Raw genomic sequence first — 27710 nt, 5'->3', positions numbered from 1 at the left:
TACACTTTTACTGTCTTTTGACTCAGGGGAAGTTGGAAGGGACATTTGCAAAGAGATGGATTTAATTAGACTCTTTAACTTTTATTAAACTCAGGAAAGAAAAGTTTAAAGGGCTCTTCTTGGAGTTTGGGTGCTCAGGTGTCATTCAGAACTGGTCATCAGCGTGATTATTTTAGATACTGCTGGGTCTCAAGGTCTTCCCTAAGTTTCTCCCCAGATTAAGTTGTTTCTCAATAGCACCACTCCATTATCACCCAATCTGGCCAAGATGTTCCAAAGACCTATTATGGCACCATTGGGCCATCTGTCTGGGACATTCCTATAGAACTGGCCTCCCCTTAGAATCTTGCTATGCCTAATGCTGTGGTTTCTGCTTGGCTTATATGGGCATCCGCTTTGTTGACTCCAGAATATGGATCTGTTAGAACTGGAAATTGAGGTGACTTTGATGAAAATGGGGGAGAAGGAGGGGTTGACTAAATGGCCTCATTTTCCTTCCAGCTCTAAATGTATAACAATAAAAGAAGGAGAGTGAAGGGACAGGATGAATGAACTGGTTCTTCTCTGGCATAGATGCTTGATGTTATTCACAGTAAATTAACAAAGACAAGGAAAAGTTATAGACAGACTTACAAGAAGGCCTTCCAGATTTTCCCTATCTTCCCTTCTTGAGCCAGGAATTGGTAAGATCTTTGGGGTTGAAAGCAGGTGCGATGAGATATTAGGGAAGGGAGTGGGATGGTTTAAGGGAGAACAGGGAGAAAGTATCTACAGACAACCACACATACACACACACACACACACACACACACACACACACACACACACACACATACCTTGGTGGGGAAGGGGACAGAAGAGCTTCCCTTTCAAGGCTGTTTGACAATCTCTTCCCATTTTACAGGGAGAGGCAGAGATGATCTGGATCAATCCAAAGATTATCTTCTCCCCAGTTCCCCTTGCTCCTATCCTTCCAATATCCACAAAGGCCCAGACAACCAGAGGAGGGATGGTGGGAAAGCGAGAAAACTAGAGACAAAGAGTCAGAATCAGAGAGACAGAGAGAAACAGAAAAAGACAGAGACAGATAGAGACACCCACACCCACACCCAGAGTCAGAGAGCCAGAGCCCGGGTCTGAGAGACAGAAGGACTGAGAGAGAGAGATGCACAGAAACACACACATAGAGACAGAGAGAGACAGACAGAAAGACAGAGACAGAGAAAGAGAGAGACAGAGAGACAGAGAGAGAGAGACAGAGAGACAGAGATAGAAACAGACAGACAGAGACAGACAGAGGGAGAGAGACAGAGACAGAGACAGAAAGAGAGAGACAGAGAGATGGAGGGAGAGAGAAGGCAGGTTTTCAGAAGTGGGGTGACACACAGAAATGGGGGCTGGAGGATTCCTGCTCTACTGTTGGGGCTGGGTACTGGAGAGGTTGGTTTCAGGCAGGAGAAAAAAATCAGCTGCCTGTCCCACCCCCCCACCTCAGCTCCCATCTTTCAGCTATCCTCAGCTCCTCCGAAAAGAAGAGAGGGCCAACCCCAGAGAACAAAAGGCAATTATTCCAGTGGGAGGGCCTTTCCCTCTGCCAGATGAATGGAGTATTGAGAAACCCGGGGCCCAGGCTGAGATCTGGTATTCTGACTCCCCTGTAACCCAACACTTTGTGGTATGGGGACTGATGACTGCCCTTGTGGGATCCTGCCCAACCTTGGCCTCAGAAACCCTTGTCCTCCCACCAAAATAAGAGGGGCAACTTCCCAAGCAGGCGGAGCCAACCTAGAATGTTTGGTTGGGCTTCTCCTACGTCTACACTTCTTTGGGGTACGAGAGAGGGATTTCGAGAGCCGCCAGAGCCAGGGTCCCAGAAATACCTAGCAGTCAACCATCTATCTGCTCTGTCTCAGGACAAGGTTGGCTACCAGCTGACCTGAGTACACAGACCAGATTGAGGAAGCCCATCTCTCTCCCAAGATCCTCTTTGATTGGCATAAAGAAAAGCAAAAGCCAGGTGATGCACCTGAGACAAATTCTCTCCTTTGTTCTGTATTTTTATCTTCTTAAGTCAAAGTATTGTTTCTCAACATTATCTATAAGCGCTCGAGATTTCTATTTTTCTCCCCTTTACAAAGGAGTCTATTGAGGCTCTGGGAAAGGAAGAAACTTGCACATGGTCACACACTATTAATTCAAATGAACAAACATTTACAAAGTGATCATTGAATCTGTGGGAACTTGATGAGATGCCCCATAAATAAATGTCACGTTTATACAAGACAATACAACCCGATTTCAAAATGTAGAGGATTCCGATGTCTAGAAAAATCAGAAAAGGCTTCATGTAGGCCTGAGGTGCTTTATCTGGGGCCCATGAACCCCTTTAGGGAGTACACGGGGAGATTTCAGGGGTGCCACAAACTCTTTAATTGTTTAATCACTTTATTTGTGTCTGACTCTTCATGAACCCATTTGCAGTTTTCTTGGCAGAGATCCCCGACTGGTTTGCCCTTTCCTTTTCCAGATCATTTGACAGATAAGAAAACTGAGGCAGAGTGAAGGGACTTGCTCAGAGTCACACAGTTAAAAAGATGGAAAGATGAATCTTCTTGGCTCCTGGGCCAGCACTCTATCCAATGTGTCGCTTCGATGTCCTATAAACAGGAAAAGTTGGGAATGATCTGAGAGGGACAGTATAAGTATTAAGGGGGACTAGGAAAGGTTTCTTTTTTTTTTGAAAGATTTTATTTATTTTGTTTTACAAATTTTCCCCCATTCTTGCTTCCCTCCCTCCACCCCCAACAGAAGGGATTCTGTTAGTCTTAACATTGGTTGGGAAAGGTTTCTTACAAAAGTAAGATTTTAACTGAGACTTGAAGGAAGTCAGGAAAACCAGGAGGTGGCGAAGAGGAGGGAGAATATTCCAGAAAGTGAGAACAGACAAGTGAAAAAAGGAAAGCAAAACCCTGTCCCCAAGAAGCTCACAATCGAATGGGCAAAGATAGTCTGAAAATAATGTTGTAGATTGGAGTGTACAAGTGGAAGGCAATCTGGGGTGGGGGAAGCACTAGGATGGGGGCTGGGGACCTGGGAAGATAATTTATAATTTTCACTAACTCTTCCCTCCCTGCCCTCCCTGGTTAGCTTGGATCCCTGCCAAGGCTTTGACCCTCATTTCCAGATGTTTCAGCTGTGACCTTCTCCATTCCCTGGAGAGAACATCTGAAGACCCTCCAAATCCAAAGAGAAGAGCCGAAATGAGAATTGGTCCCTGCCCAGTTCAGACGAGCAGAGGGTGGAGACCAGAAGAAAGGAATCCCATCTGCCCCATCCTCCTGCCTGCCCTGGCCTTTCTCTTCCTGCCTTTGGGTGAGCGACTTCGCCATGCCTTCTCATGTCAGTTTGAGGCAAATATTGGATCACAGCTGTTTTACAAGGGGATGAAAAGGCTCTCTAAACTGACTGGTGTATGACTATACACACATACATATAGACATATACACACATATAAAATATTTATATATTGGATGCATATCATGCATAAACATATATAGCAGGGGGTGTTTGGTGTAATAGTATAGAGAGAGAGTCAGGCTTGAAATAGGAAGATTCCATGAGTTCACACTGGGCCTCAGGATACCTACTGTCATTTTACTCTGAGACATTTTCTGGTATTTGCACAGCATTAGCTGCTCAGATTTGCCTCTTACTTTCATAGATCTAAAGCTAGAAGGGACCTCAGGGACCACTTACTTCAACCCTTTCATTTAAAGAAGAGAAGATTGAGGTCTATCACAATGACCAGCATTGATACAGTCTTTAAAAAATATGATCTTATTCTCTTCACAACCACCCTGGGAGCTAGGAGCCATTTTATTCCCATTTTAATGGATGAAGAAATTGAGGCAAAAAGAGTCGCCTAGGATCATATATGTAGTGAGTATCTGAGGCAGGCTTGGACTGTCCTCCTGTCTTCCAAGCCCAGCAATGTAGACAACACCACCCAGGTAGGAAGCTTCACAGTCCTCTGCCTGCCGAGGCAGTGCTCTTTCTCTTGTACCACGTTATTTCCTGACTGTAATACACCTCTCCTGGTTCTCTCTGGGTCCAGGGACAACAAATCATCCCTCGCCCCCACATGCTTTAATTGGTTCATTGTTTTTCAGCTGAGTCTGACTTCAAGACCCCATTTGGGATTTTTCTTGGCAGAGCTATTGGAGGGGTTTGCCATTCCCTTTTCCAGCTCATCTGACAGATGAGGAAACTGAGGTAGATAGCATTTAATTGACTTGCCCCAGGTCATACAGCTACTAAGTGTTTGAGGCTGGATTTGAACTCAAGAACATCTCTTCCTGACTCCAAGTCGAACCTCTATCTACTGTCGTGCCACCTAGCTGCCCCCATATGCTAGCCCTTCAGATTCTAAAAGACCCTTCTGTATTCTCCCTGTTGGGTGGGTAGGAAGTCGAGGCTCAAAATGGTATATGAATAAGTGACTATAAGAGCATTTGAGAAGGGAGATGAGAGGGATGAAGGGATCCGAGAAGACTTAGAATCATTGAAGAATAGGTTTTGACCTGGAAGAAAACTTATAAATTATCCAACCTTTCCTTTTACAAATGAGAAAATAAATCGAGAGAGATTAAGTGAGGAAGAGGCAGAGTATTAGAGTAGGAAGAATATGCTAGACTGTTCTGACTCTTATAAGCTATATGATGTGGCCCTCAGTCTCCTCATCTGCAAAATGGGAATGATGAGAGCAAGATTGATGCAGAGGGGGCAGCTAGGTAGTGCATTGGACAGAGCACTAGTCCTGGAGTCAGGAGGTCCTGAGTTCAAATGTGACCCCCACTTAATAATTATCTAGCTGTGTGATCTTTGGGCAAGTCACTTAACCCCATTGCCCTACAAACTGCCCCCCCATTCCAAAGACTTGAGGCAGTTGCTGCATTATGCATAACCATCTGGTTTCTGAGCCAGAAAAGCATGGATTCAAATCCTACCACCTCTGCAACTAAGGTCAAGTTCCTTAAGCTTTGGTAGCACCCATTAATTTCTCTAAGATTATCATTTGCAGAGAACTTACTACTTTTTCCTTGATCAAGTGAATTTTCTCATGCCAATGAAATTGCCAGTCTAGTCCAAAAATTTTTTAAAAAGCTATGGTGTCAGGGTGGCTAGGTGGCATAGTGGATAAAGCACCGGCCTTGGAGTCAGGAGTACCTGGGTTCAAATCCGGTCTCAGACACTTAATAATGACCTAGCTGTGTGGCCTTGGGCAAGCCACTTAACCCCACTGCCTTGCAAAAAAAAAACACCTAAAAAAAAAAGCTATGGTGCCAACCTTGCCATCTTGGTCTGGGGCAAAATCGTTTGAGAACTTTGTAACTTGATAGTTTCAGTCAGCGGTAGCGTTAGACCCAGAACCTCCCTCTCCCCTGTGCCCCAGACCCTCCTGTCCCTATCATTGGCTGCAGAGGGAGCAGGTTTAGGATGACAAAAGGCTGAGAGGGGACAAAGATTGACACCCTCCCCATCTGATGCAAGAAAGAAAGACTTTTTCTGAGAAAGACAGGAGGGTGAACTATAGGTCTGCTTTGTTCCTTTATCCCAAAAGAGTTGTGTTGTTAGATTTTTATGTTAGATATTTAACATCACCTCCACTTCCCAATACATCCATCTCTTCCGCCCTCTCTCCAAAACCATCCCTTATAAAAGACGCATGCACACGCACGCACACACATACACACACACGTGCACACACACACACATACACACACACACACACACACACACACACATGCACACAATGGGGGAACAGCCCAGTTCAGCAGAACTAAGTCGCATATAACCAAGTCCAATAAGAGGTGGAGCCAGAGTGTGCCCCATGTTTCCAAAGGGGAAGGAGGTACACTTTCTGGTCTTGTTTTTAATAAGACCTTTCTCCTCCCTTCCCAGACCATCATCTTCTATGAAGCGTGTGGGGGAGGGGGGAAAGAGGAGATATTTTGCAGATCTATTCTTTGGGGAAAGGAGAACGTCGGCCAGGGAGGGGTCTTCCTGGAGGGTTGCAAGAAGTCTTCCACAAGGAGCGCCTCCCACAGGAAGGCCAGGGCCTGGTGCCCACTGCTCCTTCATCATCCCTTCTCTCCTGTCATCTCACAGTGATAAAGAATCAGGGATGGAAGAAAATTCCCACTGTGCCCCCCCATTCCTGAGACAGAAACCTGCAGCCACAGGCGGCGCCACCAGAGGGCGCGTGGGCTCCACAAACCACCCAGGGGCTGTCTGGTTGCGGCAGCTTTGGAGACAAAGGGCTGGTGGGGCTGTGGCCAGCCCGGGGGGCGCTGGGCTCCTGAAGGGTGGGGCAGTACTAGGCAAAAAAGAAAATGAGAATGAGAATGAGAACCAAGAAGAGGAAGCAATAAAGGGGCAGGATCTTTGTTGAATGTGCTTGTCATGTACTTCCTCTATCTGTTTAAAAAAAGGAAAGAAAAGAGAATGAACAAAGGGAAGGAAGGCCCGCAGGATGGAAGGAGGGAGGAAGGGAGGCTGGAAGGAAGAGGGGAGGGAGGGAGGAAGGAAGGGAGGGAGGGAGGAAGGAAGGAAGGAAGGAAGGAAGGAAGGAAGGAAGGAAGGAAGGAAAGAGAGAATGAGTGGTGTGTGTAGTTGAGGTCCTCCAGCTGTGTTAAGCATTGAAAAAGGAGGTACGGGAACTAGACAGAGATGAAAAACAGAGAGATACTATCTCCTCTGGCTTTTCTCTAACATGATGCAATTTAGAGCAGGAAGACTGCCTCTGGGGGGAGGGAGTGGTGGAAGAGAAGGTGAATGGATCTGGACAGGTTTGAAATCAGCAGTGAAATGATTTAGAGCTAGAAGAGACCTTTAGAGGTCAGCTAGTCCCCTCCCTCCTTTGTACCTGGGCAATCTGCAGCAAGCAGGGTCTTCTTTGTTTCATTTCTAAAATGAAGGGGTTGATTTGCCTGTTCTTTGGGGTCTTTCCAGCCCTAAAGCTATAATCCTGTGAACATTTGAAAATCTGATGAAGGATTTGTCCTGAGCTCTCAGTGAATGCATGGGAGGTATTTGAAATCACCCATAAAAGGGTGATGTCATAGGACCCTGGAGTTATCCTACCCATTTCCTTTGCCTCAAAATATCTTTCTTAATTCAGGGGAAAGAACACCTGATTTCAGTTTAGAGGATCTGGATTCCTATTCTGACCCTGTCATTACTTCTTAGCCTCAGTTTCCTGATCTCTAAATGACTTCTAAGGTCCCATTTAGCTCTGAATCTACGATCCCATATCATGGGTTTGATCCTGCCTCTGTTTCTTACTAGTTGTGCATCCTTAGGGAAATAACTTTACCTCTAGAATGAGAGTTTTGGACTCATTCCATATCTGATAATCCTCTGACCCTAAGGCCCTTCCTCTTTGTGGATATCAGTTTCCCTATCAGGAAAAAGGACATGGTCCCTTCTAGCTCTAGCCAGGAATGATTCCTTTGCGGTAAACATTGCCCTCTTGGGTTCTTCTTTTAAAAACCATATTTTCATCTTCCCTCCTCCTTGCCCACCATTAGGGATCCCCAGTCCCTAATTGTGAATACTGATGTCAGTCACTTTCCTCCCAGACTTGGAGGTGGGGAGGGGAGAAAACTTAGGTTTGAAGTTCAGCTTCCTGCCTCAGTTTCCTCCTTTGTAAAATAAAGAGGACTCAGCACCAATCTTAACTCACTGTGGGACCTTGAACCAGTCCTTTCCTGTTTTGGGGACTCCGTTTTCTGTAAAAAGGGCGCCATTGGATCAGATGATTTCTAAAGTCACTCCTGGCTCTGATTCCCCATCTCCTGGATAGAAGTGGCCTTTCCCTCCTCCTTTCCTTTCTGTCAAAAGCTTACCCTGTGTTGGGAGAAGACAGGACCAAAAGGGATAAAAGGGGAAAGTGTATGGAGATGGCCTGGGAGTCAGAAGGTGGTCTGGATGGGGCAGGAGAAAACACAGGAATCCAGGGTAGTTCTGGGCTAGACTCTGTTTCCAATGAGGAGGAGGAAGGTGGAGACGCGGGCTAGAAGGAAAGTCTCATACCCTGAAGTTTGTTTCAATGAAGATAATTATGTGGTTCAGGGACCCTAGAGATAGTTTTACCTTCCAGTAGGACAAGAATCAACACTTTACAATGTGCTAAGAGCTAGAGATACAAAGCTAATGCTGACCCAGTTAGTCCTGGCCCTCAGAGAACTTCCAGTCTAACTGATGGGCAGGGCGACGTCCCAGATAATTGTGATATAAAGGGGGAAGGCAAGAAAGAGATCCAATCCCAGAGCTCCAAGAAGAGTTGAAGAAATGCTTTCATCTTGGGGTTCAGCAGAGAAGTCTACTGATAGGAGATATTCAATTCCAAAATCAAGTTCATTCATTCATTCAGCAAATTATTTATTGATTTCCTTTCTTACCCTAAGCCCTCCTAGCTACAAACTGCCAGAACCAAAGTGTGGGTTTTGTCATGCTAGGCCCAATATCTTTTTTTTTTAGGTTTTTGCAAGTTAACTGGGGTTAAGTGACTTGCCCAAGGCCACACAGCTAGGTGATTATTAAGTGTCTGAGGTCAAATTTGAACTCAGGTCCTCCTGACTCCAGAGCCGGTGCTCTACTCACTGTGCCACCTAGCCGCCCCTCCCAATATCCTTAATAAACATTATGACTCCTTCTTACCTCAGCCTCAGATATTAGCTCCTCCTCTGTGGTATATTTAAAACTCTTTGCAGCCTCCCCTCAACCTGCTTTTCCAGCCTTATCCCACCTTCCTCCCTCTCCCAAGTCCTGTAATCCAAGGCAAATTGGCCACTCCATCACTCATCCTTGTGCATTTATACTTGATGTCTGTCCGCCATACCTGGAAATGCTCTCTCTTCTCACCTTTGCTTCTTGAACTCTCTGGTCTTCTTCAAGATTCAGCTCAAAGACCTTCCTCTGAACAAACCCTTCTTGGTCCCTCCAGCTATTGCTGCCCTTCCTCTCACGGTTCTTGTGGTTGCATCATTTCAGTCCTGTCCAATTCATGAACCCTTTTGGGGATTTTCTTGAAGTGTTTGCTATTTCTTTCTCCAGATCATTGGACCTATGAGGAAACAGAGACAAACAGGGTAAAGTGGCTTGCTCTGGGTCACATGGTTAGTATCCGAGGTCAGATTTGAACTCAGGCCTTCCTGACTCGAGGCTTTGTGCTCTACCCACTGCACCACCATTTCATTTCCATCTTTGTATCATCAAAGCCTAGCCTGCCCAGGACCTCTGGCCTGAAGAAGGGTGGAGCCTGGTGGAAGATATGCTCTAAAGCCCAAAGGGGCCACTAGCCAAAGGATGTGGATAATTTAGAGTATGGAGAGGGAAAAGAGAGAAATCAGGGAAAGGTTCAAGCAGGAGGTCACTCAAAACTGACTTTTGAAGGATTAGGAAGATAATGATTTGGGGGAAGCCAGAAAGAGAAGGGATAGGAAAACAGTCCTTTAGAACAAAGGGAATGATGTGACTAAGAAGCCTTGAGTACACTCATCTGTCTAAAGCACTGGGGAAATAGTGGAAGACAAAACTGGGCACGTAAATATAGGGCAGATTGGGAGATGATGCTTTCTTGTCCTTTTTAATTTTCTGTTTTTTTTAAGAAAGATTTTATTTATTTTGAGTTTTACAATTTTTCCCCCTAATCTTGCTTCCCCCCACACAGAAGGCAGTCTGTTAGTCTTTACATTGATTCCATGTTATACATTGATCTCAGTTGAATGTGTCTTGTCCTTTTTTTCTTGAAGAAGACTCATGACATCAGGGAGGTGATGCCACGACAAACACATGAATTGAATTTGAATGAGGGGATGGCTGTGTTAAGTCAGCAGCCTCACTTTCTCCTCCAGAGTCATCTGAATCCAGTGGCCAGATGTGAATCAGGACACTGGAGATGCCCTATATGGGAGATGATCAGGGTTAAATAATTTGTCCAAAGCTAGCAAGTGTCAATTATCTGAGGTTGGATTTGAACTCCCATCCTCCTGATGCCAAGGTCAGTGCTCTATCCACTGTACCAATAAGCAAAGGAGGTTGAACTTATTAAATAGGAAGTAGGGAGCCATTGAAAGCTTCCGAGTAAGGGAATGACATGATCTAATTGTACCCTAGGAAAATTGCACTAATATTTGCACTACCTATGCATTGGAGTGGGGAAAGACCGGAGGTGGTAAAGCCAGTTGGGAGGTTGTTGCAATCATCCAGCCATGGTTTGTTGATACCTTCAGATTTTATGATTTCAGTGAGAATTGAAAGGAAACAAATGGGGAAAAGCTATACTATACAGTCAGGGAGTAGCAGCATTCCTTGGGCACTTTCCCCAACTGGGCAGATGCATCTAATGTTCTTCTCCATTCTTTTTCAGGGAGCACCCTGCAGCTTACTCCGTTACCCTTTCCAGGTAGGACCTTCTGTGTGATGGGGTGGGGGTAATGGGGTTCCCTCTTAGATAAACCATGGGTATCCCTTCTCCCACTCCAAACTGGAAAGTCTGTCACCCTGGCCCCCTCCCTCAGGATCTTAAATTTTAAAAATTTATGCTCATCCCATTTTACAGATGAATAAACTGAGACTATATAGAGGAAAAGGCTCACAATGATTGAATCCATGACAGAGAACCACTAGTGAGACACTATAGTGTGTCAGGGGTGGCTAGGTGGTGCAGTGGATAGAGCACCGGCCCTGGAGTCAGGAGTACCTGAGTTCAAATCCAGCCTCAGACACTTAATAATGACCTAGCTGTGTGGCCTTGGGCAAGTCACTTAACTCCATTGCCTGGCAAAAACCTAAAAAAAAAAAGGCGTGTGCCCTCTTCTTTTTGCCTTTCACTTCTCAAACACAGAAAGCCTGATGGGTGGAGATGTGCTGAGCATGCTTAGTTTTCTAATGATCATAGATTAGATAGGATGGAGGAGTAAACATGGCCAGGACTATGAAGCATGAATTTTAAAAAAATCTCTGACCAGGGCGGAATGGGATAGGTAAAGTGGTTCAGGAATCCCATAGTTTGGGGATCTGGGTGCCTCCCAATCTAGACCTGCTCTGAGATCTGCCCTCTGCCCTGCCCGGAAGTAAGCTCCCTCCCCTTCCCCGGCCCCCCTCTGCCCCCAGAGGTGAGGCTGGTGGGGGGACCCAGCCGCTGCCAGGGCCGGCTGGAGATCCTGTACAATGGTTCCTGGGGGACGGTGTGCGATGATGACTGGGACGTGGTAGATGCCAATGTAGTCTGCCGCCAGCTGGGCTGCGGGTATGCCCTGCCTGTGCCCTTGCCCCTTGCCTTTGGCCAGGGCCGGGGCCCCATCCAACTGGACAACGTGGACTGCAAGGGACAGGAGGCGGCCCTGAGCGAGTGTGGTAGCCACGGCTGGGGTGTCCACAACTGCTACCACTACGAGGATGTGGCCGTCATGTGTGATGGTGAGAGGGATGAAGGAGGAACCATAAGGGGGGCTCAGAACCATGTGGTTCCTTCTCATTTAACTGGGGACTGTGGGGGGCTTGGGGGTAGGGGGAGATGGAAACAGATGAGTAAGAGAAGAGAATGGGGCATAGTGGGGAAATCCTTGAACTGGGAGCCAAGGCTCATCCATGTTCTCAACTTGGTCTACCATAATGTTGGCAAGTCCCTTGAGCCTTCTGGGCCTCGGTTTCCCTAGCTATATCATGATCAGCAAGGACATACTGAGTATCTATTCTATTTAAAGTCTTTTCCTAGAGTCTGGAGATACCAAGACGATGCCCAAAACTTTCATCCTTGACCTCAAATAACTCACTATCTCTAATATCTCTCATCTTAAAAACTCTGACCAGCTTCTTCTGCCTTGAAAAGCCTTTAAGAATAATGATTCCTCACATTTGAAGAGGACTTTGAATTTGTTCTTAAGCTTACTCTGCCCTCACAATAACTGTGTGACAGGGAAAGGGATGATTGCCTCCAGTTTATGGATGAAGGAAGTGAAGCCCAGAACCACCCCCCCCCCCGCCAAAAACGAGTGATTTGCCCACAGTCCCATTTTCAAGTTCTGGCAAGACTAGAATTTGAACTCACACCTGCTAATTTTCACTTGAGGGCTCTGAAGACCACCTGAAAAATTTGGGGTGTTGTCTTGCCTGAGGGCAGGGGGCTGGGATAGAGGAGATCCAGAGGTTCCTTCTCACCCTGAAAGTTTAGGGTCCTCTGGGCCATGAGCTGCCTTTTCCCCAGTTGGTTTCTTGCTCAAGAACTCCTCCCCTCTGGTCAGAGTAAACTTTCCAGGAAATCATCAACATTTGTTAGCTCCCCTGAGCGATCTTAGACTTAGAAAATTTCCAAGTTAACCTAGGGTCAAAATATCTCCGACCATATGTGTTTGTGTATCTCTGTTTCGGTGTCTGTCTGTCTCCATCTATCTGTCTCTTTTCATATCTCATTCTATTTCTGTCTCTGTCTCTCTTTTGTTTCTGTCACTTTCCAACTCTCTTTTCCACACACACACACACACACACACACACACACACACACACACACACACACACCCTCTTACCTTGCATTTGTGGTCACACTTCTTAAAGAATTGATGAGACAGTCCTTTGGGGTTTGGGGGTCTGGGATCTCCCTTTCCATGGTCAATGACCGCCCCATCTGTATCCCTCATTAAGATTCTGAGAAGCTACATTTCCCAACCCAAGCTCCTCGGGCAGGTAACACTCCCAGAGATGGACACAAGATTCCCTCAGGGCTTAGCATCGCTTCATGTCTATTCTCTTCTCACCCCCATGCTTTCCCTTCTCAGAGCTCTTACCAACATTGGCCAGCAAAGTGTTAACAAGCCAAGCTCCCACTACCATCACTCTGAAGAATGGGATAGGTAGGTGGCTGGGAAAGATGCTCCTAGTTCTAGCCTCCAGAACTGGTTTCATTCATTCATTCATTCATTCATTCAGTACATAATATGTGTAAGACCTTTTGTTGAAAAGTTAAGAAGCCTTGCCCTCAAGTAGCATATATTCTACTGGAAGATATGACAATTCCACAAATAGGACCTTGGCAAGTACCTCACATTGGCCAACTGTAAGACAAAGGTGGTGGATCACCTTGGTTGGTCCTGGGAGTTTCTTCTCCTCTCCATCTATGATCTTAAGTAAACACGAAGCATATCTATCTACAAATGGTAAATATGATGTAACTTTAGGAAAGAGAATCAATGAGTGGGGGGATTTGGAAATACTTTTGGGGGGGGAGGGAAGGGAATAATCTAAACTGAGCCAATAGGGATCCAAATGATTCTAAGAGATGGAGGTGGGGGGAGTTCATTCCAGATGTGAGGGCCAGTCAGTGCAAAGCCATGGAGGGGAGGTGGAATGTTGTCTATGGGGAGCAGAAGAAAATCAGTTTGTCTGGAACACAGAATTCTAGAAAGGGACTAATGAGTAATAAGCCTGGAAATGATGTAATCAGATTGATGTTTTAGGAAGGGTCGTCTTTACTGGCTATGCCCTACCTACTTGACTGGCCCAGGGGAGGGTCTCAGGAAGTTAAGAATGGGAAGGGATCACTGGGCACTGTAGAGGCATCCTGATGTGTTGTGGATTGGCAGGATATTGCACAAAGTGTGGCTGTGGGTTGTAAGGTCCAGGGTGTTATGGACTTAATTCTTCCCCATCCCTTGACCATTCCCAGGTGATGGCAGCATCCGCTTGGTGAGAGGTGCCAATTCCTGTCAAGGCCGAGTGGAGATTCTGCATGGTGGTACATGGGGCACCGTGTGTGATGATGACTGGGGGCTCCCAGATGCTACCGTGGTCTGCCGCCAGCTGGACTGCGGCAGTGCTGTTGCTTCTAAGACCAACGCCTACTTTGGCTACGGCACTGGCCACATCTTGCTAGACAATGTCCACTGTGATGGCCGAGAGCTGCGTCTGGCAGCGTGTCCCAGCCTGGGGTGGGGCATCCACAACTGTGGCCACCATGAAGATGCTAGCGTCATCTGCTCAGGTACTGGGAGAGAAGCACCAATCAACAGCAAGCATTTTTTTTTTTTAGGTTTTTGTAAGGCAGTGGGGTTAAGTGGCTTGCCCAAGCTAGGTCATTATGAAGTGTCTGAGGCCAGATTTGAACCCAGGTACTCCTGACTCCAGGGCCGGTGCCCTATCCACTGTGCCACCTAGCCACCCCTGAGCGAGCATTTCTTGTTTAATGCCTCCTATGCGCCAGGAAGACTTCATTCTACCGCAAACCCTCCACAATGTATTTTAAAGGAAAGAGGCCCAGACTAGCAAGTAACTGACCTGGCCCTTGTCTCAGCTTTGCCATTCACTTGACTTTGGATGATTCAACTTCTGAGTTTCAAGAATAGCCACATCTGCCATAGTGTAGCGGATGGGATGGGTCTTACAGTCCAAAAAACCAGGTTCAAATCTCATCTCAGACATCGATTGGCTATGTGACTTGGCAAGTCACTTAAACTCACTGTGCCTCAGTTTGTTCCTGTAAAATAAGAGGATTGGACTTGATGGACTCTAAGGTCCCTTCCAGTTGTATATGATCCTTTGGTCCTGCTTCTCCTTCAGAGTTGTAACAATCAAATGAGATCACAGAATCACAAACGATTAAGATGCTAGAGGTCTCAGGAACCATCCAGTCCAAAGCCATCACTTTGCAGATCAAGGTGATGAGGTCCAGAGAAGTGGCAGAGTGGGGATTTTCTAGACTTCTTTTCACCACACCTTGTAAACCATGAAGTGCTCTATGGATGGAAAAAGTTGTAAAAAACATAATCATAGCAATCCTGATCATACCATATCCTAGTGCCATCCTTGCTCCTCAATCCCTTGTACTGTGACTAAGGTCACCCTGAAAGTTAATTAAACTTGTTTTTTTTTTCCCAAAGAGGCCTCAAAGTGGGCTTTCAGTATTTGGAGATGTGAACTGGACCTCACCCACTTTCGTTACTAGCCAGGAGCCACTTCTCGCTGCTGTCTTTTTCACTCTTTCCATTTGCCTTTTTTCTTTCCTTTTTTTCATTTCTCCTTCCTTCTCTCCTTCCTGCTCTTCCTCTTCCCCCCCCCAAATCCAAATTCACTCATTCTTTGAGGTGTGCCAACGTTACCCTCCCAGGGATCTGCCAAGGGGACAGCCAGATTTCCTCCATAAACTGGCTACCCCCAGGGCTGGTATGCTGGCATTTCAATAGGTTATCAGAACCTGCCTTCTAAGGGACCACATTTTCATTGTCACAGGAGCCTTCCGAAGTTAATGTCTTATCCCAGAGGAGTAAAAAACTGATAGAGGATTGGAAGCCCTGGGGCAGAGTGGTGGAAAGAATTTCTTGCAGCAGGATTTGACTGGGGAGGAGTGATTTCCCAATCCTTCTGTCTTTGGAAGTAATAGCCATCCTGCTCAGTGAAAATAGCAACCCTACACCCTCTCTATCTAATGGAGAGAAGGAAAGAAACTGGCCCAGGACGATGAGCTCCAGAGCATCCCTGAAGAGTTGTGTGGGTCCGATGGGCACTGGCTTTATGTGGAAAGGAAGTGGCTCTGAATGGCTGTGATTTTGCCTGTGGGAAGGAGTCTATATGTGCCTGTCTATCTCCTCCCTCCCCATGCACATTCTGCATTTCTGCCGGATCTGCTGATTACCGTCTCTAATGTTAATCATCCCCTGGCATCCCTTATTAGCCAGCTGGGCACTGTCTATTTCTGGGGGTCTGCCAATGAGGGAAGGCATTGAGTTTCTCTTCTTTCCTTTTTTTCATGCTCTACTCCCCTAGACATATGTGTGTACAAGAGCTGATGGGAGGGGGCATGAGGCAGGCAGGGACTAATGGGCTACTCCTGGGAGGGTTGAATTTGACCCCAGTGGTGAGTGGTAGCCAAAATGTTGTTTCCCAGAGTTCCCCAGTAATAATTCATTCCACTGAGCTGGCATGAGTCTTCTCCAAAAGATCCCATGATTACTCTGGAAAGAGATAAGATAATGGCTAGAGAACGGACTTGGAGTGAGGAAGTTCTCTGCCTGACATGCCCTGAAGTCTCCAAGAGTTAGAGCTAGAAGGGACCCTGGAGGTCACCTAGTCTGCCTCATTTTACAGAGGAAGAAACTAAGGATTACAGAGTCAAAGAACTTCCCCAAGGTCACATACAAAATATAAAAGGTCGAATTTGAACCCAGGTCCTCTGATTGCCCAACTGGGATTATCTCCAGCAAATGATTCTGCTCTGAAGCGGCTTACCCTAGGCCAGGGCTGTCCATAATTTTATGCAGCCCACCTGTGGGTTTACTAAATGCTTTAGTAAATGAAGCTGACCTACTGCAGAGCTCTCACTAAAATGACAAACCAAAATAAATCATCCATTGTGTCAATAAAAACTTTTAAAAGTATGGTTTGACAGCCCTGGCCTAGGGAGCTTCTAAAGACTATATATTGCCAGGCGATTGTCAGAGGGGGTTTCCTCACATGACCTGGGCAGGGCATGCCCTTTAACTGCTTATTAATCCTCGAAGACCTCAGACCTCACTTTCTTCTGTTCTTTCTGTAGGCCCCAGCGTCCCCACTGTTATGTCCTCACCATCCCCGGTCACCCATGATGGCAAGGTCAGGCTCACTGAACCAGCTACAGGTAAGGGAAGAAGAAGACAGCCTCCTCAAACCCTCAATGCTGGACAGCTCCTGGGCAGTTCCTGGGTGAGCAGATCCCTAAGCAGCCAGGCTCTTGGACAAGGCATCCATAGCTTAGCGGTCCCTTGGGTGACATTAATGTATGGGGGTGGGTGTCCAAATGAAGGGAAAGCTTGATTATTGGAGGAGGGTATAATTAATTTCTCCACTAACCTAAGGAGTTTATCATTTATTTGACTAGGCAATGACATATACAAAGATAGCTAGTCATAGAGGACAGGTTCCAGGTGGGAAGGGGGAAGAGGAGAGTAGGTTCAAAGATCATAGATCATTTGGGCTGCCATAGTTAGTGAAGAAGTCGGAGGTGGGTAGGATCCAGATGGGGGGGAGAGAGAGAGAGAGAACCAACAGGAGGCAGAAAAAGCTAGAACCCCAAAACTTGAAGGGAGAAATAAATCTTCAGGGGGATGGAAGGGAAACAGAGGAAAGGGGATAATTGAGAATTATCAAGAAGACAATTACAGAGGGGTGGCTAGGTGGCGCAGTGGATAGAGCATCGGCCCTGGAGTCAAGAGTTCCTGAGTTCAAATCCGACCTCAGACACTTAATAATTACCTAGCTGTGTGGCCTTGGGCAAGTCACTTAACCCCATTGCCTTGCAAAAAAACAAACAAAAAAAGACAATTATAAAATGAAGGAGTCTGATCAGGTGGTTTCCAAGGCCCCTTCATGCTCCCATTCTGTTAAGAATTACTAGGGGCACCTAAAAAAAACAACAAAACAAAAAAAAGATAGGGGGCAGCTAGGTGGCACAGTGGATAGAGCACCAGGCCTGGAGTCAGGAGTACCCAAGTTCAAATCCAGCCTCAGACACTTAATAATTACCTAGCTGTGTGGCCTTGGGCAAGCCACTTAACCCCATTTGCCTTGCAAAAACCTAAAAAAAAAAAAGAATTACTATAATTCTAAGTTGACTGGAGTAGAAGGTTCATGGAAGAGAGTAGTCAGACATAAGGCTAGAAAGGTGGGGCAGGGTTAGGCTATAAGTGACCCCAAATACCTCAATGTATAAAGAGGACTGAGTTTTCATGGTTACCTGCCTATCCTTGGCAATATGCCACAGCTACCTACAAAAGCATTTTGGTTTGGGGTTTTTTTTTGAGGGGGGGGTTAAGTGACTTGCCCACTTGTGATTAAGTGACTGAGAATAAGGTGACATCCTCCTGATTCCAGGGCCAGTGCTCTATCTACTGTGCCATCTAGCTGCCCTTCAACCCTGAAGGGAGGGGCAGGAGCATCTACCAAGTGAAAGGATGGAATAGAATAATCTCTCATTATTAGGTTAATTATGCCATCATTCCAATGGGATAACCTTAAAGACTGTATAAATGTGAGCTAACCTTACTAAATTATAATAATTATAACTGTAACAGGATTAAGGACAGGGGACTGAAGTTGGAGTTTTCATTTAGTTAAATTGGGATCCACCTTGGGACGGGATCTGGGGCTAAAATGAGGAATTCATGTGGGCTTGGAACATGGAAGCACAATGGGGTTTGAGAGTTGGTTTGGGACAGCATCAAAGTCAGGTTTTAGATTAGAAGTGTGAAGCTACAGTCAGGCTAGGCATTGGAATGAGACCAAATTTGAGGGTGGGATTAGAGTTGACTTAAAATAATTTCAATTTCAAAGACAGTGATTTTATTTATCTGAGCAATAATCTATAGACTATCGAGGATAAAAGAATAATGATAGTGATTTGCTGCAAGACCATTTCTATGTGGTGTGGTATTGATGATGATGATGATGATGATGGTGATGATGATGATGATGATGATAACGGTGGTAAGGAGGAGGATGATAGTAGCTAATCAATATATCATATAATGCTTATTCTATGGCAGACACTTTTCTAAGTGCTTTTCAATTATTGTCTCATTGAATCCTCACAAATACCCCAGGGAGATGATAGGTGCTGTTATTATACTGAGGAAACTGAGGCAAGTAAGTGACTTGCCCAGGATGTTGGAGCTAATATGTGTCTGAGGTCAAATTTGAACTCAAGTCTTCCTAACTCCAGGTCCAGAGCTCAATCCTCTGTATCACCTAACTGCCCTTGCCTTTATTCGGGATGTGGAATTGCAGAGAACTTTCCTGGGAATCTCTTCCTGGCTTGGTTCCTGTGGGACCAGACCTGAGAGTTATGCCTCACAGTTTTAGAATGAGATCCTGGACTCAAGGAGTCTAATGAGCAGATAAATAGATGATAGATTTAGAACTGGAGGGCATTTCAGAGACTGCTTCCACCCTCCAGTTTTCCAGATGAGGAAACTATAAGGTTCTGTAGTTGGCCCCAAGTCATATAGGTGGTAGGTGAAAGTGAACGCAGGTCCTCTGACTTCAAAGTTGGAACCCTGGCCACTACCATGATTCCTCTAGATGATAATGATTTATGATAAGGCAGATAGAGACAGAAGAGCCCTGAGTGGGGAGTGAGGAGGGTTTGCCTCCTTTCTACCTTGCTATGGGAAGCAGGGGAGGAAGTTTAAGGGGAAAGGTCAAATTGAAATAAAGATGGGATTGACTGAGGGTGGGGGCTGGGGGTCTAGGCTGTACCAGAGACTGTTTTCAAGCCTCTTTGTTGACCATTCCATCCTTCAGACCCTTCTCACCTCCCCATGCCCCTGATCATGATTAACCCCTGCCAGGAAACCCAGAGGTGTCTTGCTTCCAGAACCTTCTCAGGTCTGTTGTCTTTGCAGTAACGGAAGCTGCCGCCAAGTCCACTAGGGAAGCAACTATCCTCACCATGGCCCCAGGGAAGAAAAGTAAGTGGACCAGAACTGGATGGAGGTCAGGGAGGGGGTGTTCGAACTGGGAGGAGCTTCGGAATCCTCTCCTACTCCAGGCTTGGCCATCTTTGGGGGGACGACTTAGTACATAGGGGAGTCTGGCTCCCCCAGCCCCATCTTACCGCTGAACCCTAGGTGGTCGCCTCCGCCTGGTCAGTGGGAATGGCTCCTGCCAGGGCCGTGTGGAGGTTCTCCATGAAAGCCGCTGGGGCACCGTGTGTGATGACGACTGGGACTTTGCTGATGCTCAGGTAGCATGCCGGGAGGCGGGCTGCGGGCGAGCCGTGGGGGCCACCGTCCTGGCCTACTTCGGCTATGGGAGGGGCCCTGTCTTGTTGGATAACGTGGACTGTACGGGCATGGAGACCCGTCTGGCGGACTGCTTCCACTTGGGCTGGGGCCAGCACAATTGTGGACACCATGAGGATGCTGGTGCCATCTGTAGGGGTGAGTGGTGAATGGGCCCATAAAGGAGGGAGGAGAGGATGTGGAAAAGGGAGGATACCAACCTTTTGAGGGAGGCGGGAGAGGAGGAAAACCACGACATGGGAATGGAAAGGAGAGAGCAGGATGGAGGCCAGCCCAGAAGAAAAGTTTCTTTCCCAGCTCTTCCTTTGGGGTTGACCTAGCTTCCTGACCACATTCCGCATTCTCTTCTCCTGTCCCTCTCAACCAACGCTCTCCTTTTAGCCTCTGGAATTCAGGTTACTCCATCTCCGTCTGATTTCAGTATTCTCCTCTTGCTTAATACCTAATCATGAAGAGTTAGCCTCATGTTCAAGGCCCTCAGACCTGGGTTTTCTCTCCCTTCCCCCCTCCATTTAAGCCATAGCTGTGAAATCTATTTAAGTCTGTGATATAATGGATCGTGGTCACTGGAGCTCTGGGGCCTGGGTCTAGAACTGAAAAGGGTCTCAGAAGCCAGCAGATAGGGAAACTGAGTCCCAGGGTGCCATGACTTACTCCAAGATTTATATCAGTGGTGACAATTGAACTCAGCCCATACTCAATTCCTAGTTCCTCTAGAAAAGTATTTTCTAATCTCTGGACCTCTGTTTCCTTATCCGTTCTAAAGGGTCTGGCCTAGAAGGTCTCTAGGGTCCCTTCCAGCTCTAAATCCTCTGGTCCCATCTGCTGTGGGCATCACCCCTCTACCCCAGCTTGTCATTTGGGATGAAAGGGAACCTCTTCATGGCTCAGTTCCCACAGCCCCAGGACTGAGAGACATTCCTCAGGGGTTTAAAATGAGATGGGGCCTCATATTGAGTAAGGAGAAAGGAAGCTCCTCCCTTTTTGTCAAAAAAGGAGGATTTTGAGGGAAAATGGCGACCTTAGTCAAAGATTTCCCACCTTCTATGGTTAAACGGGCTGCCCACATCAGAGAGGATTCTTCCCTTAGAGGTGGCAAGTTAGAAAAATCTGAATTCAAATCTAGGCTCAGACACTTATTTAGCTATGTGACTCTGGGCAAGTCACTCAACATCTGTCTGCCTCAATTTCCTCAATGTAAAATGGGGACAATTTTTTTTTGAAAGGCAATGGGGTTAAGTGACTCACCCAAGGTCACGTAGCTAGGTAATCATTAAATGTCTGAGATTGGATTTGAACTCAGGTCCTCCTGACTCCAGGGCCAGTGCTCTATCCACTGCGCCACCTAGCTGCCCCAGGGATAATATTTTTATTGTGATTTTTCTTTATTTTTTTCCAATTACAATTTCAACACTCGTTTTTCATAAGTTTTTGAGTTCCACAATTTTCTCTCTCTCTATCCCTTGACAGTGAGTAATCTGACATAGGTTATTCATATATAACTATGTTAAACATATTGGGGATTATATTTTTAAAATTGCTAAGTAGAAGACCTGGCCTACAGTAGGTAATCACTGATTACTCTCTTCCCTTCCCTGGTTCCTCCTGAATGCTGTGACTTCCTGTTCTGCCCACCCTGGCCCCTCGGTCTTTTCCTTTCACAGAGCCAGGGCTGGAGGACTTAGGACAACAGGCCTGGCAGGATGCTCCTGAGACCACAACCAAGGTGGTAGCCAGCGTACCTCCCAGAGATGGTGAGTGGCTGCCCCAACCTGGCTCGCCTCTGCCTCTACTAGAAAGAGGGTGTCATGAATAATAGATTGCACTGAGAGTCGGGGGACTTGGATTTGAATCCTCCTTTAAGTTCTGGACAGGGTCTGTTTCCTGATCGTAAAATGGGCCAGTTGGGCTTCTGAGATCCCATCCAACTCTCAGATTATAATTCCCTTGGAATCCTAGAGAAGTGGCAAAAGGCAAAGGGAAGAAATTTAGATAAGAGACTGAGCCCAAAAGTCCACTGAGGGAAAGGTCTGTGCATCTGCTGAGCACAAGCTCAAACTCCAAGCGGACCCTGTAGGCTGGAGAAGTGTGGGTGATCTCAGGGATTCACTAACACAAGCCCCACGGTCAGAAGGAGAGGTAGAGTGGCCCGGATGCAGGGCACACCGGAATCTTATGTCTAGTTCTGAATATCCTGTTTTAGGGAGAGGTTTTTGTTGTTCAGTCCTTTTCAATTGTGTCTGGGTCTTTGTGTGTGACCCCATAGGGCGTTTTCTTGGCAAAGACACTGGAGCAGTTACCAATTCCTTCTCCAACTCATTTTACAGAGGAGGAAACTGAGGCAGATGGGATGAAGTGACCTACCCAAGGTCACTCAGCTAGAAAGTGTTTGAGGCCAGATTTGAACTCTGGCCTGGCACCATTCCACAACTAGCTGCCCCCTTTAAGATGACTATTGATCATGTAACATGGGATCTATTGAAAGAATGAAAAGAAACGTATAGGGTGAACTTGGCTTAAAAAAATCTGAAAGTCTGTCCTGTGGAAAAGGAGGCCGACTTCTGTTTGTTCCTCAGCGAACAAAACTAAGGATGTTTTAGAATCAATCAATCAATTAAAAATATCACCAAGTCTTTCTTAAGTACCTAGTGTGAGCCAGGCCTAGTGAGAGGGATGGATTCTGCAGGCAGGGGCTGAACCAGAGGCCTTTCTCATCTAGAAGATTCTCAGCTGGCAAGGCTGATTTTTCCTTGCTATTCATTTATAATTGTTTAGAGACTTTTCAGATACCTGCCATCTCTATTCCACACACTTCCTCCAGCATACCTGGGGCCCCTAAGGACATGAGTTGTGTTTTCCCATCAGATCAGAGACTTTCTAAAGGCAGGAAATGTGTCTCCTTGCTGCAAGCCAAGGCCTGATGGGGTTTGGATGCTATTTCATTTAATCCTTAGTGTATTCCAACAGTTGGTGCCCTGGAGCTTGATTCCCGGGAAACCAAGTCCTGGGATTGAGGGTGAAGGGTGGAAAGATACTTGTGCTTTGTGGTCAATCATCCCTGGATACCTCATCTCCTTTCTTTCTCCTCCTCCTCCTTCTCCTTCATCTTCCTCCTCTTCCCCTTCTCTTCCTCCCCCTCCCCTCCTCTTCCTCTTCTTCCCACTCCCGCCTTGCCCCTACCCCTACCCCTTCTCTTTTCCCCTTCACCACCCATCCAGGCCATCTTCGCCTGGCAAATGGCAGCCACCGGTGTGAGGGTCGGGTGGAGCTGTACCTCCTGCGTCAGTGGGGCACTGTTTGTGATGATGCCTGGGACCTGCGGGCTGCGGGTGTAGTATGCCGCCAGCTGGGCTGCGGGGAGGCCCTGGCAGCCCCTGGAGAGGCCCAGTATGGCCCAGGGCAGGGCCTCATCCTCCTGGACAACGTCAAGTGTCGGGGCAACGAGGCCTCCCTAATCCGCTGCTCTCATATCAGATGGAATGCTCACAACTGTGACCACACTGAAGATGCTGGGGCCCAGTGCCAGCCACGGTGATCTCTCTCATCCTTGCTGCCTGACTGTCCTCCCAGCAGCCCCCCATTATCTTGGGTGCAGGAGCAAGGCTGCCCTCGCTCTCTAGCATCTCTCAATAAGGAAGAGTCCTCACTGACACTGGGGTGCCCTACTGTGGAGTGCGGCCAGAGGCCCCAGACAGTGGCATCCAAGAAAAATAACCCCTTCTCCATCACAAACTCATCATACATCCCTGGGCCTCAGTTCTGTCATCTATATCATGGGGGAAGAAACATCCTCACCCTTCCCTTAATTACTGAAGGATCCTGGTGAGGCTACAGTGAACTCAAAGCCAAGATGCCCATGGAAGTAAGAGGGAAGCCCTGGATCATAGCTCTGATCCCTACGTGGGATCAGTAGGGCAGGTGACATGGCCAGATTTCCCTCCTTCCCAGGTCTGAAAGCCAAAGATCATCAGGGATTTTGACCATCACTGAGGGAAGGGACCAGTGAATTCCAAGGAGGTGGGGGGTGGGGACTTCTAAGGGGACCTCACAGTCTCCATTTGGACACCTAAGGTACATCTTGGAAAAAGCCCCTCCTCCTTCTGGACTCACCTCAGGACTATGTTCTCTGTCTCTGAGAAGGAGCAGGCCAGACAAAACCCCACCCCCCACCCCCACCCCCCCACCTCTTGCCTGGGTCTTTTCTCTCCTTCCCACCCCAACAAGGGCCCTTACAAATGGTGCTTGGAGCGTGGCAGATGTGGATCATAGTGCCTTCATTTATGGGATAAGAGTATCAAAGGCAGTGATCGTGGCTGTCTATCGCTCTCTGTCCCTGCCTCAAAAGTCCCCTCTTCAGATGGAGAGTGGAAAATCCTCTTGGCCCCAAGAAGAAGGGGAAACTCAGGAGCTGAGGGATGATACCTGTATCCCTTGGCACCCTTTCCTCCTAAAGGGCACAGCACCCCCCCATTGGGCAGGTCAGTAGTCAGGGGGCCATGAGCCTCCAAGTCAGATAAGGAATCTGTGTAGCCACTGAGGTAGAGTTGCCAAGTAAATAAAGGACTTTGCTCTCATTCTTTTAAGTGGAATCAATATTTTATCATAATGAAATATTCCTGAAGCATCCAATTAAAGGCCAAAGGAAAGATTCCTTTAAGTTAATGGGGGGGGGTAAACACTGTTTAAAAGTGGGGAGAGATGGATGACCAAGAGCTGTAAATCAGCAGAAGGGTTCTGCTGCCTGGCTTCTGACTTCTGTGAATCTGCTTCCCTGGAAAATGTAAGACATTACTCTACACACGCGCACACACACACACACACACACACACACACACACACACACACACACACACACACACACACTCCCACACACATCACACACCATTCTCTCTTCTCTCTCTCTCTCTCTCTCTCTCTCTCTCTCTCTCTCTCCCCTCTCCTTCCCTCTGTCCCTCCTCCTCCTTCCCCCTTCCCTCTCTCCCTCCCTCCCTCTTTGCCCATCTGGCCTTGGTACTTGGAGGCAAAAGACTATTAGATGCCTGTCTTCTGGAGATTTCCATCGCCATGGCGCCTGCCTCCCTCTGAATCAGGGAGCAAAGGCTACACCGTCTGTTGAGAACTCTTGAAGATGAGGGCAAGCTCCTCACACAGACAGAGCAGGGGGCTACCCCGGAGAGCCTCACAAGGGCATCCTTTAACCTGAGCCCCCATGCCCTCTCCTCTCCACCAAATACTGACTCCCAAATCTCCTAATTTCATTTCCTATTTCATTCTCCTTTGTTTTACTTTTTCCTGTTCTAATCCTCCCAATCCTGCCCACCCTCCATGGCCCAGCTTCCAGTTTTTTCGAACCCTCTCTCTCCCTCCATCCTTGTGAACGCTCTCAAAACTGATGGGAGGAAAACTCTTTGGACACTGGATAGCACTATCAAGTCAGGAGGGATGGATACTGTTCTGCACGTCCTGTTTTGAAGATAAAAAGAGGGGAGGACCTGAAGAAGCTTGCTCAGTCATAGAACTATCAGACGCTGTTGCCATATAACTGTTGTCATCTTTGGCTCCGAGCCCCCGTCTCTGAACCGAGTTGTGTCTTTCCCTCAGTTGGAAACCACTTCCCACTGAGTTGCTGGAAGCATGGAGGGAATCCTCATTCACATTCTCAGGCTTTGGGCCCTCTCCCTTCCCCGGGTTCCTGACTGCATCCCTCTTTCTCTGGATCCCTCAGGAAAGTTCTCCTTATTCTGAGGAGGTTCTAGAGATAGTTGGATTTTCTCTGTAGATGGAGTCTCTGCAGTTGGAAGTATCCACCCCAAGTATCTATCCCTTTGAGGTTGGATGGACCACTCCTTCTCCTGCTGCTCCCCTCTCAACACCCACATTCTCCCTGGCAAGTATCCCAAGGTCTTCTGACTCGAGGCAACGCTCCGCTCAGCTGGGGAGCTCCGGGGGCCTTCCCAGATCAGTCAGCTGCAGATGGGTGACCCTAGGAGATCGTTTAACCTCCCTGGGCCCTTGTTTCCTCTTCTGTAAAATGAAGGGACTGCATTAGATGACCTCCAGAGCTAGGGCTATGACCCTGAGCTCAGTCCATCCATCCTCCCTCTCCCTGCGGGCCACCCCTGCTCTCAGAAACGCTGCCTGCCCAGCCAGTGGGGTCAGCCCAGCCCTGTCCTACCCAGTCCACTTCCCACTCAGCTCTGGCTAGATTGTAGCTTTGCTCAGCACTGGGGAGAGAACGAAGGAGGGAAGGAATGGGGGGGGAGAAGAGGAGATATTATTCTAAGGGACTGATTTCATGTCTTCCCTCTTCCTGTCCCCCAAGTAGACTGCAATCTGGGTGGCATAGCTCTATCCAGAGGCAGATATGGCTTCTTCAGTTTACAGATGGGGAAACTGAGGTGAAAGGACCTACACCAAGTAGGTCTAAGATGTACAACACTCTCAACCTCATAGATATTCATTCTGCTGACCACTCTTAAGTTTTTTTTCCATTGGAATGGGATGAGTGACTTGTCCAAGGTCACACAGCTAGGTAATTATTATTATGGAAAGAATTCAGAGAAAGAACCTTCCTCTACTTCTACCCCTGCCCCCTCACCTTGGGAGGTTTGTACTCAGGCACAAACCTTTCTCTTCTGTTTCTCCTCCAAATAGAAGGTGGTATGGTATGTATTGGACTAGGAGTTGGGAAAGCCTGGATTTACATTCTGCCCCTGTGTGGTGGCCTGGACCAAAGTAGCTGTGTGACCTTGGGCAAGTCATTTAATGATGGTGTCTCAATTTTTTCATCTTTAAATGAGGGTATTGGATTCCATGACCTCAGAGTCCCTTCCAGCTCTAAGATTCTGGTCCAGAAATATTGCATCTGCCTCAAGAGATTCCTCTGACAAACCTTCTCAGAGGTTAGCCAGGAGGAGCAATCCCTAGGCCTTGGGAAGCTAGTGATCCCCAAGTCTACCATCTCAGATACATAAACATCCCCTCAATAGGAGGGAAAGAAGGATAACCCAGGAGCTCCTATGGTTGGGGGTGGTGGCCTCTAAGACACTGACAGACCCTCTGTCTCTTCTCTCCACTGACTCCTACTCTTCTAAGTCTGGGGGCAGACAGACAGGCAGGAGCCCACCCACCCACCCCAGCTCTGGGCCAGACGGGAAAATGGTGGAGATGGAGGCTTTCTTTGTCTGAAAACCTGGGCCCTGGCATTAATTACTCTTTAGTCCATATGCTACCCTATGTGGTGGAACTTTGAAGCCTTCCAAGTCGCAATGCATCAAACCAGGGAGGGGGAGGGGGCTCCCAGGATGAGGCTAGAGAAGGGAAGAGTGCCAGGTCCTTGGCTCAGCCCTTCTGGCTCAAAAGACAGGAAGAAGCTAGGGATGAGAAGTCAGAGATGCCCTCTACCTCTCTCCTTGTGCCCCACATTCTGCAGGCAGATGTGGGTTCAAATCCTTGTTCTTACTGGATGACCATAAGCCTCAGTTTCCTCATTTGTCAAATAGATAAAAAAATGTGTCTTATTTTTTCCCAGACATGGGATCTCCTCAGTAAAAGGAACTCTCCATGTGGATGTACACCTCGTAAGAAATTATGTTCTTAGAGAGGGATCTGTAATACTCACTGAGAAATTCAGGGTTTCTCAGCCTATGTCATACTCAGCTCTTCCCAACCCTCAGTTTAGAGCTCTGTCTAAAATTATCTTTCAATAATAAAAACTTTTTTGCATAATGCTTTATGAACATTATTTCATTTGACCTCTATGACAACCCTATAAGGTACAGGGAATTATCTCATTTTTTAATATGAAGAAACTGAGGAATAGGAAATACAGAGACTTGTCTAAGATCACTTTATGAGGAATAATGCACCTGCTAGAAGACG

The 27710-nt window shown here is 47.1% G+C and overlaps 1 protein-coding gene across 1 annotated transcript; it reads left to right on the top strand.

The window, feature by feature from the left end:
• Positions 1 to 537: 537 nt before the first annotated feature.
• SSC4D (scavenger receptor cysteine rich family member with 4 domains) lies at positions 538 to 23934 on the top strand. Its single transcript, XM_074190417.1, has 11 exons — positions 538 to 683; positions 3185 to 3372; positions 10433 to 10468; positions 11179 to 11484; positions 12840 to 12914; positions 13727 to 14041; positions 16589 to 16669; positions 19431 to 19496; positions 19656 to 19967; positions 21494 to 21583; positions 23048 to 23934. The coding sequence occupies exons 2-11, from the start codon at positions 3261 to 3263 to the stop codon at positions 23362 to 23364; spliced, it is 1710 nt and encodes a 569-aa protein (XP_074046518.1). The 5' UTR covers positions 538 to 683; positions 3185 to 3260; the 3' UTR covers positions 23365 to 23934.
• The last annotated feature ends 3776 nt before the right edge of the window (positions 23935 to 27710 follow it).

This window comes from Macrotis lagotis, chromosome 5 (genome assembly GCF_037893015.1).
Source record: "Macrotis lagotis isolate mMagLag1 chromosome 5, bilby.v1.9.chrom.fasta, whole genome shotgun sequence".
Classification (NCBI taxonomy): domain Eukaryota; kingdom Metazoa; phylum Chordata; class Mammalia; order Peramelemorphia; family Peramelidae; genus Macrotis; species Macrotis lagotis.
Note: the sequence above shows the minus strand (reverse complement) of the source record. Positions and strands in the feature narration are given on the sequence as shown.